This window comes from Venturia canescens, chromosome 10 (genome assembly GCF_019457755.1).
Source record: "Venturia canescens isolate UGA chromosome 10, ASM1945775v1, whole genome shotgun sequence".
NCBI classification, from domain to species: Eukaryota; Metazoa; Arthropoda; class Insecta; order Hymenoptera; family Ichneumonidae; genus Venturia; species Venturia canescens.
The window spans coordinates 10948709-10961476 of record NC_057430.1 but is presented as its reverse complement, the minus strand read 5'-3'; the positions used below and the strand labels follow the sequence as shown (position 1 = coordinate 10961476).

The window sequence follows — 12768 nt, the reverse complement described above, 5'->3', positions numbered from 1 at the left end:
AGCCACTGAAAGAACCGTGGCAGGGAGCGAGAGAGCGAAATTACAAATACGTGGACGGCGGCAGGGGGCTCAAAGGGCAAAGAGAGAGGGTCGTAGGATATCCTGGTTTTGCTCTCGGCAGCCACTCATCGTGCGGCACTATATTACGGGGTTACATTTGTGGCCACCTATGTGGGAATCGTCTCTTCTCTTTCGCTCTCTTTCTCCCTCCTTCGGAAAGGCAGCGCGCCTCCACTTTGCCTGCCCCTCCATGTACTCGATGAGCTTAATAATCAGGAATACGTGAAATTACGTGCGCCATTCGCGAAGGAACAATGTCCTCGTTACTGCTGTGTTACTACGCACCGGAGGATACCCGCGTGTTTTCAGTATGCACTGAAACCCAGCGGGGCTGCACACAATAAAGCTTTGCTTTTACAGAGTTTAAATTGATCGTGAAATGTGCACGAGGAGGTAGAAATTTAACGAAAAGTAAATTACTCACGATTTTAAGGCGGCCTTATTTACACTTGTGATGGGCGGAATAATGGAAAACTTTTTTTTTATTGGATACTTTTTAAGTAGAGTGTCTGGAGAATATTCTTACGAAATTTCATAAAGGTCGGAGCGTCAGATTCGTAGCTGTGGGTATTTGAGCCGACCGCCCGGTGCGCGCGGTCGTCTAGTAGTGGAATCTTTGAACGGGATTATCTCAGAATCGTCTTTTCTTTAAAATACTTTTGCAGTCGACACGATACCAAAAAACTATAAATCCGATTCGTACCGAATTCGTACCACTTATTTATTATAATAATAGCCGGGGCCTGGACGGAGGATTTCGTATTTTGTTGAAAAAAAACAAAATTGTAAAAAAAACTGAAAATTTAGCACCTAAACATTTATTTTATGGTCGTAATAAAATCAAGAAAATGACGTTTTTTTTGCCTGCTGCAAGTGTACACGAGGGGCCTTAATCCTCAGGAATTTACTTTTATTTACTTTTTCGAATCTTCACCAACATCAGTATCAATCGATCGAGTCCTCCTCGTTTCTGTATTCAAGTCTCGTGTATACGCAAAAGTTTTTCTCCCACGTAAATAAAATAAGAGAAACAACCCCCTTAACGACATTGCCCACCGCGTTCTCATCGAGTTACACACCCTTTAATATTTGAGGCTATCATTAAAGTGATAAATTCGCTGGCGAGTATCAATATTTGATTCGTTATTTGGCCAGCGGACTGTATTGACGAGAGAGCAAAAAATGGCTCTCGTGAGCCCTTCTATGAACCCTTTCTTCCGATCGCGTCCCGCACCGCCTCCGCGCCCGCGGCAATATTTTCCTTCAATACCTCTCTCGCAGGCTCTTTCGTGAAACCTCTCTCGTTTCATCGTCCGCGCACGTGACCATATAATTTCGTGATTTCGGGCATGAATAAAGTCCTGATTGGTGCTGCGTGCGCCTCTGTATCTTCTCTATCTCGCGTCATTTTCATCATGCTTCTCGTGTACATCTAGCTTTTTTTATTCCCCGCACAACGGCATTGCTCTCTTTGTTCGTCGCTCGGATCCGCGTTTCCCTGCTCCGAAGCGTTTGTCCACGCGTGCGATATACTCTCGGTGCATAATACGCGCGCAGCGTGTTGGCTCGGCGGAAACGAGCAAGCGACGTTACAAGTTTCATTGTTGCTCTCCGGATGTTTTATCATCCCTCGAGCCAGCACGTTCGCCCATCGAAATTTCCATCTACCTTCACTGACGACGAAATTAATATTTATGTTAACTTTGCCCGCAAAGATATTCGCGACGAAAGTTGCAACGCGCGAGCTCTGGACCGCCGTGTCATCCTCGTATTTATCATTAATTATAAAGTTTTTCTTGCCCGTTGAAAACCGGTCGAAATGTCTTGCCATTTTTACATTACGTGAGAAAACAAGAGCGCGGCAGTTTTCAGCCTGCAGCCTTCGGCCACCGTGAACTTTGTGAACTTATAATAAACGCACCGGAAGCTCGAGTACGTTTTCAATGTACTGACATGTTTTTCATGGCCATTTTCATTCGGCATGAAAAGCACTGTTCGCTTCTCGTCTCTATCAATCGCAACGCTAACGGCGCAGTGAAATATTTCATTTTGCGTCGTACAATTTTTCAATAAACGGCCGAATTGTTTATATTGCCACAAAATGCGTGGAGCCGAAGAGAAAAATAATGCGGGAAATGTTTTTGTTGAATTTCCACAGTAATTTAAGCTGATATCCCGCGTTCAAGAATTTAACGGGCATTCTTCGTGCAGATCGCCATATTACCGAAGTTATTTTCATCAAGTGTATGCATTCTTTCGATGTAACGGCGTGCGGAATGGAAGAGTAAAGCTCAAGCTCACTCGGCGAAACTCGATTGTTTGACAAATTCGATTTTCGACCACGAAACACATGCACGCTCGCTCGTTCACTCTCCACGTGGTCTCTCCGGACGATCGCCGAGCCACGCGCGCATATTATACACAGAGGCTTTTCAATGGCGTGGCACTATGTGCGCGGTTGATTAGGGCCTATTTTGCGTGAAACTCGTCACTCCCTCGCACTCTGGTTTCGAACCCCATTTGCTTGGTAATTCGTGGCTCGTGTACGGTAAATTCACCCGTATACAAACTGTCAATCGGGCGTTCGACCATAAACGAGAATCGAGAGGAAACAAGAATAAGAGAAATGAAAACAAATAGAAAATACCGGGGGAGAGAAGTGGTGGCGAAGGGAAAAATAAGGGATGAAAAAAGTGTAACGACGGGAGTTTATAAAAATTCCGTCACTCTTAACACGCGGGGGAGAGAGCCAGGAAAGAAAATTCATTTATTCCGATCACCGGACCCGTCATCTGATCTTCCTGTCGATTCAATTCCACCCGAATGGCTTTACCCTCTGATAAATTAGCGACTCTTCCCGTTCTCTCTTTCGCTTTTCCACTATGCCAGCTTTTTCCCTTCATTACCTTCGAACGTAGCCTCTCGAGTGGCGTATAGAAAGAGGAGAAGAAAGTACAGACTTTATCGATTTTCGATTGCCTACGTGAAACAGAAAGAAAGAGCGAAAGCGGCGCGGCACGAGGGAGGGAGATCGAGAGAGAAATGAGACGAGACTATCCGCGAGGGTCGCGACTCATTCGTTCATTAACTTAGCCAAATGCTTCTTTAACTATATTGCCAGAGGTGGAGACGTGAATCAAGCAACTGGATGGCGCAGGCCAACGCCCAGGGTAAGAGGAACGCTCTGGATTAGGATGTCCTCTTGGAATCCTCTCGTCCGCCCTGCGAATCTCGACGCTCCTTCTTCCAATTCTTCTCTTCTACTATCCCGCACACACATACATTTGTATATAGGTTTATATGTACAGTCAATAGTTGGGCTATAGAGCTTCCTTTCGATTTCAATTTAAATCGAATCATTTGGGGCGTGGTATAGAGAGAGAGAGAGAGAGAGAGAAAGAGAGAGAGAGAGCTCCTGTGCCTGCTGCCACTTCTCCATTCTCCCTCCCTTGTTCTCTCATCCTTCAACCCCCTTTAGCTCTTTCTCTCTCTCTCTCTCTCTCTTTGCGGTGCTGCTTCCCTCTTGCCTCTCCAGCTCTCGCCTCGTTTCCTCATTTAATATTCAGAGTGGCGCTTTCCTCACACACCGAAGGAGAGAGAGAGAGAGAGAGAGGGAGAAAGAAGTTTCGGTACTCCTACTGTTGGATGGCAGGCTAATGAAGAATGACTCGCGGAGACTCGTAGCCCCCCCTCCGTCGTCGACCTCTTCTTCCTTCTTCCTTACAGCCTTCACCCTCTCATGCAAAAGTCAGGAGTCTCTCGCACCTCTTCGCCGCGGAGGAACCCTTCGTTTCCTCTCTCCCTGCCAAGGGAAAACCTTGACAACATGCGATTCCCATGGACCTTTTCTCCTCGTCAAGGGAACCGGAGTCTCAGCCTCGTCTTTCTCTCTCTCCCTTTTCGCCTCTTTCCTCTCGCGCTCCCCCGGCACACTTATTCCATTAACGCGCATCAACCCTCAACTTTGTGTGTCCCATAATTATTCACTGATTCTGCGTGTATATGAATTATGAATTATTTTCGCCATAACGAAATGGTGAGCTGGCCTCCTGTTCGAACGTCTTGAGGTCACGATGCTCACCAGCAGAACAAGCTTCACTTGATGTGTACAGAAAATCAAAGATTCGTTCTTTTCGAAAGGAGAACCGACGGACCGAAGTTTACGAAAAAGCTCTTGAGGCAGTCCAACCGAAGCGTCTGCTCAATCCCGGTATCCAGTTAAATATTCAGAAAATTAATTCCAAAAATGAAAGTGACACGATCGAATTTTTATCGTCCATCATTTGTCCTCAAAAGTGTCATTTGAAAAGTGTCATCCTCCGTGACAATTATCGCACTATTTATTCAGGAACGTTGCGCAAGCACCGCGGTACTCAACTACCCTCAATTATTGACGCCAGAATGGCGGATACAAAAATTAATGGCCGCACTCCCGCGGAGAAAATGAGCGCGTTTTTGCTCACACGATAAAACCTACTGGTCTCATAATCGGCTCGATTGTTTATCACATTCGTTGAAAGAGAGATGCGCGCGGAGACAGTCCAGGGTATAGTCGAAATGATATTCATACGGTATGACTGTCACCGGCGTGTCGCGCCTTTCCCCGCTGCCATGTACTCGCGGGTGTTGTCCGATGCTCTCCCTCCGCACTATCTCCCCGAGAGCAGAGTCCCTGTTTCTCTCATTGGTCATGCATGCTACACGTATTTCGGTCTCTCATCTCGCTCACCTCCGTCGGCCCGTGTGTCTGTTCAATTGACTGTGTTACGCCATGAAGGGTTGTTGACGCGATGTACCGGGTGTCCCGAGGCTCCTCGTCGGAGCGGGAGGTGGAAAAACCGCCGCGGATTTCTCCCTCGGCCGGATGGAGCAAATTTGCTCGGGCTTGTATATCATATTCATTTATGATCCGTTTTTCTCTCCATTTCTTCGTATATACACGTACGCACGCGTGTGTTTGCAAAGATATATATTTCGAGGGTGGATAGTGGAAGGTTGGGGAAGCATGCGAGAGCACGGGATACGGAGATGGCCCAGAGGCAATGGGCAACAGGACGGTTGTTTCCCACGACGAGTGAAGGACGAAGCCCCGTCGACCCTCGGGCTGTCATACCAGGGGGATCGTTGCAGGATGGTCCGCTCTCCGGCTCTCACTTTCTCTCCCTTGTCTGTCTCTCGCGGCCTCGTCGCCCTTCCGCTCTCTCCGTATCATCCCCCGTTCGAGTGTATACATATTCCTGGTATGCTCGGTGCCTTACGGCTGCTGCTCGGCCCCCGCACTCTCCATTTCTCTTGGTCCGGGCTCTCGCTGTATCGCGCGTTGTCTACCAATTAACGCTATTCAGTATGCCCCCGCGTGTACGCACGGGGCGACAGCGACGAGCGCACCTATATACATGAACTGTGCAAAATACACTCCCCACTTTCGTAATACAAATCGACGTTGATGCAGAGCTGCCGTGCGGTAGCAGCAGCGGTAGCGTCTTCGTGTATGAACGATACTTAGGTCCGAACATTCGAACGGGCCGCTGGATAAAACAACAAGGTAAAAACGCTCGGCGCATTACCCTCGGGGAAAATACGCAGCTTCACCCTTCCCGCTGGACTGGAACTTTCGCTTTTCGTCGTTCTTTCCCCCCCCCCCTCGCGGTGCAAACTTGAAGGCACACTCCCTCCGCGCTTTAATTCTCAAAGCTTCTAAATATACTTGGGAGGCAGAAGCAGGTTTTGTTAAGGAGAGTCTGAGCGGAGGAGCGCCTGTCAATGCTTCTTGTGTATCGGTGGCTCGCCTCCTTACCAACCGACTTCATTATATCGTTCTTCTTAAACGGAGACGAGAGATAAACGAGTGGCAACAAACGTGTCCCGTCTGCTCCACAGGAGCTTTCGCCTCTCCTGCCTCCTCCTCTTCGTCGTATATTCTCCTTCGATTCCTCCTAACGGTAAAATATCCTCTTTGAACTCACCGCAAAAGCTCCTCTAAAGAGTCGCGCAAAACCTCTCGCGCGCCCCCCCCCCCCCCCCCTTCACTCATCAGAGACGCTCACCATTTGGCTCCTCTTTCGGTTTTCTCACAACGGCTTTGACTCTCTTTCGGTTTTGTGTCCCAACAGACGACGCAGCGAGTAAGAAAGAGACGCGTGCGCACGTACAAAGTCGTTATGATTTTAACGGCGCGCTTCACCCCAGCCCATGTTTTCCCTCCGTTGACGCGAAATGGTGAAAAAAACGAATAATGCAAACATACACGTGATTCGTATGTCGAGAACTGCTCTCTGTCCGCGTGTGCATGTGCACATACGTGAGCGCCACTCTATAACCGCGCCGCCCTCCTTGTGACAAGTGAAAAGAGCCGACAGGTCTCTCGCGCGCCCCCGTTCTCTTCCCAACCGATACCCAGCCTCCGAGCCCCCGTCACGCCCCGGACCGCCTCACCGTCCCAAGGGGACTACAAACACATCACTAGACGCGTTAACGTCATCAGTCTCCGAAAATATACCGCGCCCGCCCGCGCTGAATATCTCATTGTATCGCCGCGCGACCAGCGAGAAGTGAGAAAATTGAGGATAGAGAGACGAATAAAGCAGAGCAAATGACGGGTACGGAACGAAAGTGTCAAAGGTCACACGTCCCGGGCCTCTTGGCCCCTTAACTTCGATGCGCATTATTATACGAAAATATCCGGATTGCAGGTTATGTACGCCTGTTCGCGAGAGTGGTGCGTCCAAATTTCTTTGATCGCTCAATCTCCAAATGAAATTCTTCGCTCCGTTACGAATGAGATGGTCGACATTGATTTGCCCCCGGCTCGTTTTTTCCACCCAACTCGATACTGTCTCGACTCCGAATGGAAATTGATCCAGGACCATTTCCCGAGCTGCCACCAAAATGCCGATAAATTTTCCGCCCTAATTATTTTCTTTTGTATTTTCGCTGGGGCAGTCAGTGCCCTGACCTTAATAATAAACGTCGATATTCGAAAAACTTGATCGAATAATCCGCGCAGATAAACAGTGAATGAAGCTGCACACTTTCATTCATCCGGAGATATGTTTATTGCTCAGTGAAACGGGCAGCGCGCTCCCAGTCTCAAAAAAATGCACCTGCCGCCGAGGATTCCCCTTAATCAGGTTTCCCCGACAGTTCGGAAATCCGGAAACGTCAAATAATCATTTGGAAATAACGATTCGTGACGCTAAAGCTTGTAACCATAGCTCTAAGCTGATATGACGTTTGGACGAGAGAGCCTTCCGGACGACAGTCATCCCTCCGCCAAAGGATCAGAGAAAAGAGGTTTATCAAGGATGAGAGGAGAGGCGAAGATGAGAACCATAGCCGCAGACGATTTAACGAGCGTTTTGCGTGGTCCGGCAAGCAGAGCAAGACAGAGAAAGAAAGCGAGAGCGAAAGCAGGGAGGCTGAGGGACGGTGCCCAGCAGCAGTTCTCTCTGGTGCATGTTATCTCGGCGGCTGGGTGGCGGTGGTCGGAGAGGACGGCGGGGACCCGTTGTTACACACGTACCGCACCGGTCATAAATCCAGGAAGGGTCGGCTAGCCCCGTCTCCGGTGTGCACCGGGATACGCGGCTGGTCGCGTCTCTCTTCTTGCTCAATATCCGTCTCTCGTCGCGCCCCCTTATACAGCTTCTTTCACAATCCGCATTCGAAAATTGGCTGGACGAATAGACCGTCGGATTCCGAAGGGAAAGGTCCTCAACGATTTTTTTCTGGGACGCGCCGTTACGGAGATATACGAATTCGACAGTGGGAGCCAATCCGGCGCTTTTTCGAGCGGCGGAAGGAGTGGGGCGCGTGGGCGTCACCGCCAGCGGATTGGCGCTGTAGAATTTTCTTCATAACTTTGGCGTGCCGCGTCGGAGGACAATTTGCCAAAGGACTTTTCCTCGTTAAACGTCCAGCTCGATCCTTCCCCGAACTTTATTTTATTCGACTTTTGCCAAAGCCTGTACAACCCACTGTTTTCTTTTTTCATGCTCCGCGGTCAGCGACGAATACTCGTCGTCGATCCGGTCTCGATAGTGCGAGGGATCGAACAGCTCTGATAGATCATCTCGCGAGACACACGGCGGAGATGTGAAGAGCTCTTTTTATTCCCTGCCTCTCCTCCCGTTATGGCTTCATCTCGCACTCACTTCACTTCTCATTCTCCCGCGAGCAATCCCCCACCTTCGCCTCCCTTTCCCTTCAATCCGGTTGAAAAACACTCTTCGTTCTTCCGGGGCTATTTTTCATCACCGATGCGCAGGCATTATCGTTCCGGCTCGAGAGCAACAAGACAAAGAGCGATAACGAAGATGCTCTCATATCAGAGATTACTTTGAGGGATGATCGGGCTGCTTCATCTAATTCGCCATACCTCATCTCGGTCCGATCTCTTTTTTCCCTTATTTTTGTCGTTCATCAGCCACGCAAATCTTTCGAGCTACCTCGAACTTTTGCACTCTGAAATATGCTGTCGGTTATTAATTTCTCGTCCCCAAGTGCCGTGCTCTTCATCATTGAAATATTTTTTTTTTTCAATCAGTTACACGCGCCTGAATTTGAATAACAATATTTTATTTTCCAACGCTCAATGCGATTGAAATCTCGTCGAGTTTCGACCTCTCGAGTCTCCACGAGTCTCTTGATACTATTTTTTTTCCGAACGTTTTTTTTTCTTTTTTTTTTTTTTTTATTCGACTCCACACCCATACAAATGATACGTGCGGTTTGCCAGCGCATGGATCACGTTACCCAACCGCAACTGTGGGTCAACTGCCAGTTCAACCGTTCGTGCGTGTTCTCATAAATTGCAATGGACACCGCTCATTATAATTTCTGATTTTTTTTTTTTCCTTCTTATTTTTCTTTTCATTTTTTGCTTTCTTCGCTCCGCCCACATTCACACTCAAATCTTACACGAACTAGTTTTCTCGTGGCATTTTAATTTTCTCCTTGATTTTTGACCTAAACCGCGGAGAATAGAGATCGCGAGACACGCGGGGCCCCCCGGTAATACGAGCACGTGTGACCTCGATTTTACCTCTCGCACAAAAGCCCTCACTGTGAAAATAACCGTTTCTCGTATATAACGAAAAGAAAATATAATCGCTTCTCACCACATACAAAGGCACGTTTATCGCGTAATTTGTGCCAAATATGGCGTCGCTTCTCCCGGAAATGCGCCTTATTAGAAAGAACCTTGAAAATAATTTTGATGTGCCGGCTAACCGGGACGCGTTCTGCGCGTTGAATCATGAAGGAACGAGGCCCTTTTGACTTTTACCGCTCGTTATACGACACACACAGCGAGTCGCGGAACTCGTAAATTTTTCGTTCGCCGATTTACAAGGCAAACTTGGCGCTTCTCTCTCTTGCTCCTTCGAGCTCTCCTATTTTCCTCGTCTTCTTGACGGCTCTTTTCATTCTTCACTTCCTCTCTACTTATCCATATATATACGCACATCGCACGGCTATATAAGAGAAGTATATACGACGTGTTTTCCTGCGGAAGCGAAGCTTCTTAAGGGAGTTTGTCACGTCGTTTTCGTTCTCGTTTGCGCCAAGCCAAAGCGATAGTACACAAACTTCCGTTCATGCGTATAGATGTATACGCGGGAGCGTAGATATAGCGAATGCTTATAAATTGGTCCACTTGCTCTCTCGATTTCTGTGGCTCGACACAGAAGAAGTCAAGCGGCCTGGGATCGTGAGAGCCGAGCGAAAGAGAGAATTAAACTTGGCGCGCGCTTGTACGCGAACGCGCGCGTCTCCGCGTATTTTTGTACTAAATATATAAACGTGTGAGTGCATTTTGAAAAAAATTCCTTTTCTCCTATCACTCCTCGAGTATTTACCTCTTAACGTTATACGAGGAATAACGAATGTTCTACGTTTGATATTTACGAGGAAACTTTTCGTCTTGTGCTGTTACAGGGGAATGCGAGTTTCCTGCGAGCTGGGCGGGAGAATGGTTTCAGTCGGCGAAACCAGTCATCGCAGTAAATGCGACCTCGATGGGCGAGAGAACCTGCATCCAGAGGGAGGGCGATAGATACATCGTTCTCGAACCGTCAGTGCACAAGCTTTTTTCTATCCTTTTCTATGCTCTTTTTTCTCGAGTGTTGAAACGATATTTTACACACGTGATTTTGTAACGAAATTCGCTTTCAAATGTCCATTTATTATTCCATCATTTTGTTCGATTATTCAAGCTTTCTCAAATCGTTTTCTTTCCCGTTTCATGCTCGTCCAGGAGTTCGAACAACGAGGATTGCTACAGGTGCATGATCGCGAACGATCGACACGAGAACGTCATTCAGTTTCGAGACAGTAAGTTCTCATGCTTGCCAAAAATCATTTGACATTCGTCATTGACGAAACAACTGGCCCAAAAACCCGAAAAAGGCGTTTCGATAATGCGCTCGTGATGAGCCAACGAAAAATTTGTCGATTCACCAAAGTTTTTATCCCAGTAAAAAACATTTATTTCACCCAGCAAATTTTTGAATCAACGAATCATTTTTCTCCCCGTACCCGCCCCAAAAACTCTCGATTTACGAACACCTCCACGTTACTGTTACGCGCACAATTGTATCGCGGGATTTCCAACGCGAGCTCAGCCCGAGGAACGAAAGGTGCATTGCAGGCTTCCACCTCGCGAAATTAGATCGTGTTTACGGTATCGCTACTAACGACGGAGAAAGTGCGCTCCTCTCGCCGAGCCCCTCGGACAACGGACCCAAATTTTATACGGATTGCCCGGCGCGGTATTAAGTTTTTTCTCCCCCGAGGATGGACCCTTCCCTCGGATGATCCCGGCACGTCTGAGGGTGCGTTTTGCCGCGAGATCTCGACGAACCTTCTAATACGCGTATAAACTGTAACGCTACGAATTTTCTAAGCTCTCCATGCCCATATCCCCGTAGAAATACATCGCGTACACAATATATTCTCTTGATAAAGCCTGCTTGGCTAAACGGAGAACATTGGGCCGCATCTCTCGCTCAATGATTTCGAGGTTGACGGGCGTGCCGTAACTAAAACTGACGTCCATTGTATTGGACCACATCCTGGACGTGTATGCGGTACCTCTCACAATGAAATATCCGCGTGCATGTGTACGCGAACAAGCTCCACATGTATTTCAGCATCGCGGTGGCCTCGTAGCTCTCCGGTGATCGTGATGGCTATTCCCTCGCTCTCGTGTCAGACAGGAGATATATCCGACGCCATATGGCGGATTGCAAACGTTTTAGTGGATTATTGACGAACAAATATGTACGAGAGGAGAGAAAAAAACAATACTGTTTCGGGGCTAGTCAGTGCTGGAGCTCATCTCTCAATTTTTTCTCCCATCTCCCTCGTTCTGTGTCTCTCTTCATCTGCCTTCCTCTCGCCCCCTTCCCGTACCGCGTGAGCAATCCAACGTCATAACGCGTACAAAGGGCATGTCGAATTTCTAGATATCCTCCCTGTTCCTCTGTCTCCCGATTTCGTTTCCTTGTTTGCACGAGTCCGCTCTCAATGGCGCAGCGATCGATCGGGGATCGACGTCGTACAGCTTCACTGCGGAAAGAGGATTACGAGATGCGATTGAAATTACCAATATCCGACCAATAACTTCCCCATTACATATTCACTCACTCGGTATCCACCGACGGATGAATGAGCCTCGAGCCGTATGCGAACGCGGAAACGGACTTTTATTTTATTCTTCTGGTTTTTCTTGTGAGCAAATCACATTTGTAGAGCTTCTTCGATGATTTATTGCGTCGGTGAGTTTTTACTTGATGATTTTTGAGCGGTTCGGCGATGAGGATTTCTCTCTAATGTGCTCATTTTTCGACATTTTCGTTGAAGCGACTCTGCTTTGCTGGGTCGCTTCCAACGGAGGATGCTGGGAATTATTGTCGATCTTTTCATCGGATCGTTTCGCGAGGGCAACGTTCGACGTGTTCTTTTTTATTCTGGAAATAATTGGACGATCGATACTCATCGAGATTCAATTAAGCAGATGCGCACCGTTTAAAGGACGATATATAATCGATTAAATTTCGAAGAAACTTTCTTGTAACGCTTTTTTTAAACGCGGGGCATTAAAATTCGTCACGGAGGGACGATGAAGCGGGCTATTTCTATGCAAATTGCTGGCTATTTATCTTTTTCAATGTTTAGCCCACGACGTACGAGGCAAAATATGAAACAATTGTGGCAAATGGAGAAATTTGTAAACTCACGAAAAACCAATAATCCACTTGGCTCGAAATTGACTGTTTTTTCAATGTTACTCAATGCGATTGACTTCACGAGGATAAAATGAAACAATTTGCAAGGTAAAAAGGGAGAGAAAAAAAAACGAAAAGAATACGAATCCTTCGAACCGCTCGTTCGAAAGCAAAAACAAACATTTCGAGAGTTTGAATGAGTTTGCCAACGAAAAATTCGGGCGCGAGGAGCATTTTTCGCTCTCGACAAGCCACCAAATGGCTGTCGGTACACGTGTGTGATTAATCAGAAATCGGATTATGACAAATCGTCGTTTGACCGGAGCGTCGCAGCGGCGGAAGAAAGAGGCGAAATGTGATAAAGAACGGGAGAGAAAGCGGGAGGGCAGGAGAGAAGATTTCTTTGGCGAGGTTGGCGCGCGGGTTATTTGATATGTGGACGTAGAGCAGCCGCCATTACATCGTTTGTGCGAGGCTGATG

General features: G+C 47.6%; 1 protein-coding gene across 4 annotated transcripts in view; it reads left to right on the top strand.

Annotated features, from left to right (window-relative positions):
• Positions 1-12768, top strand: part of LOC122417392 (uncharacterized) — a 130029-nt gene that overhangs the window by 93569 nt on the left and 23692 nt on the right. For all 4 annotated transcript variants that reach the window (XM_043430871.1, XM_043430873.1, XM_043430872.1 and 1 more), the window contains 2 exons: positions 9997-10132; positions 10316-10392. In XM_043430871.1, coding sequence (XP_043286806.1) covers positions 9997-10132; positions 10316-10392 — 213 coding nt within the window. The remainder of the gene's footprint in view (positions 1-9996; positions 10133-10315; positions 10393-12768) is intronic.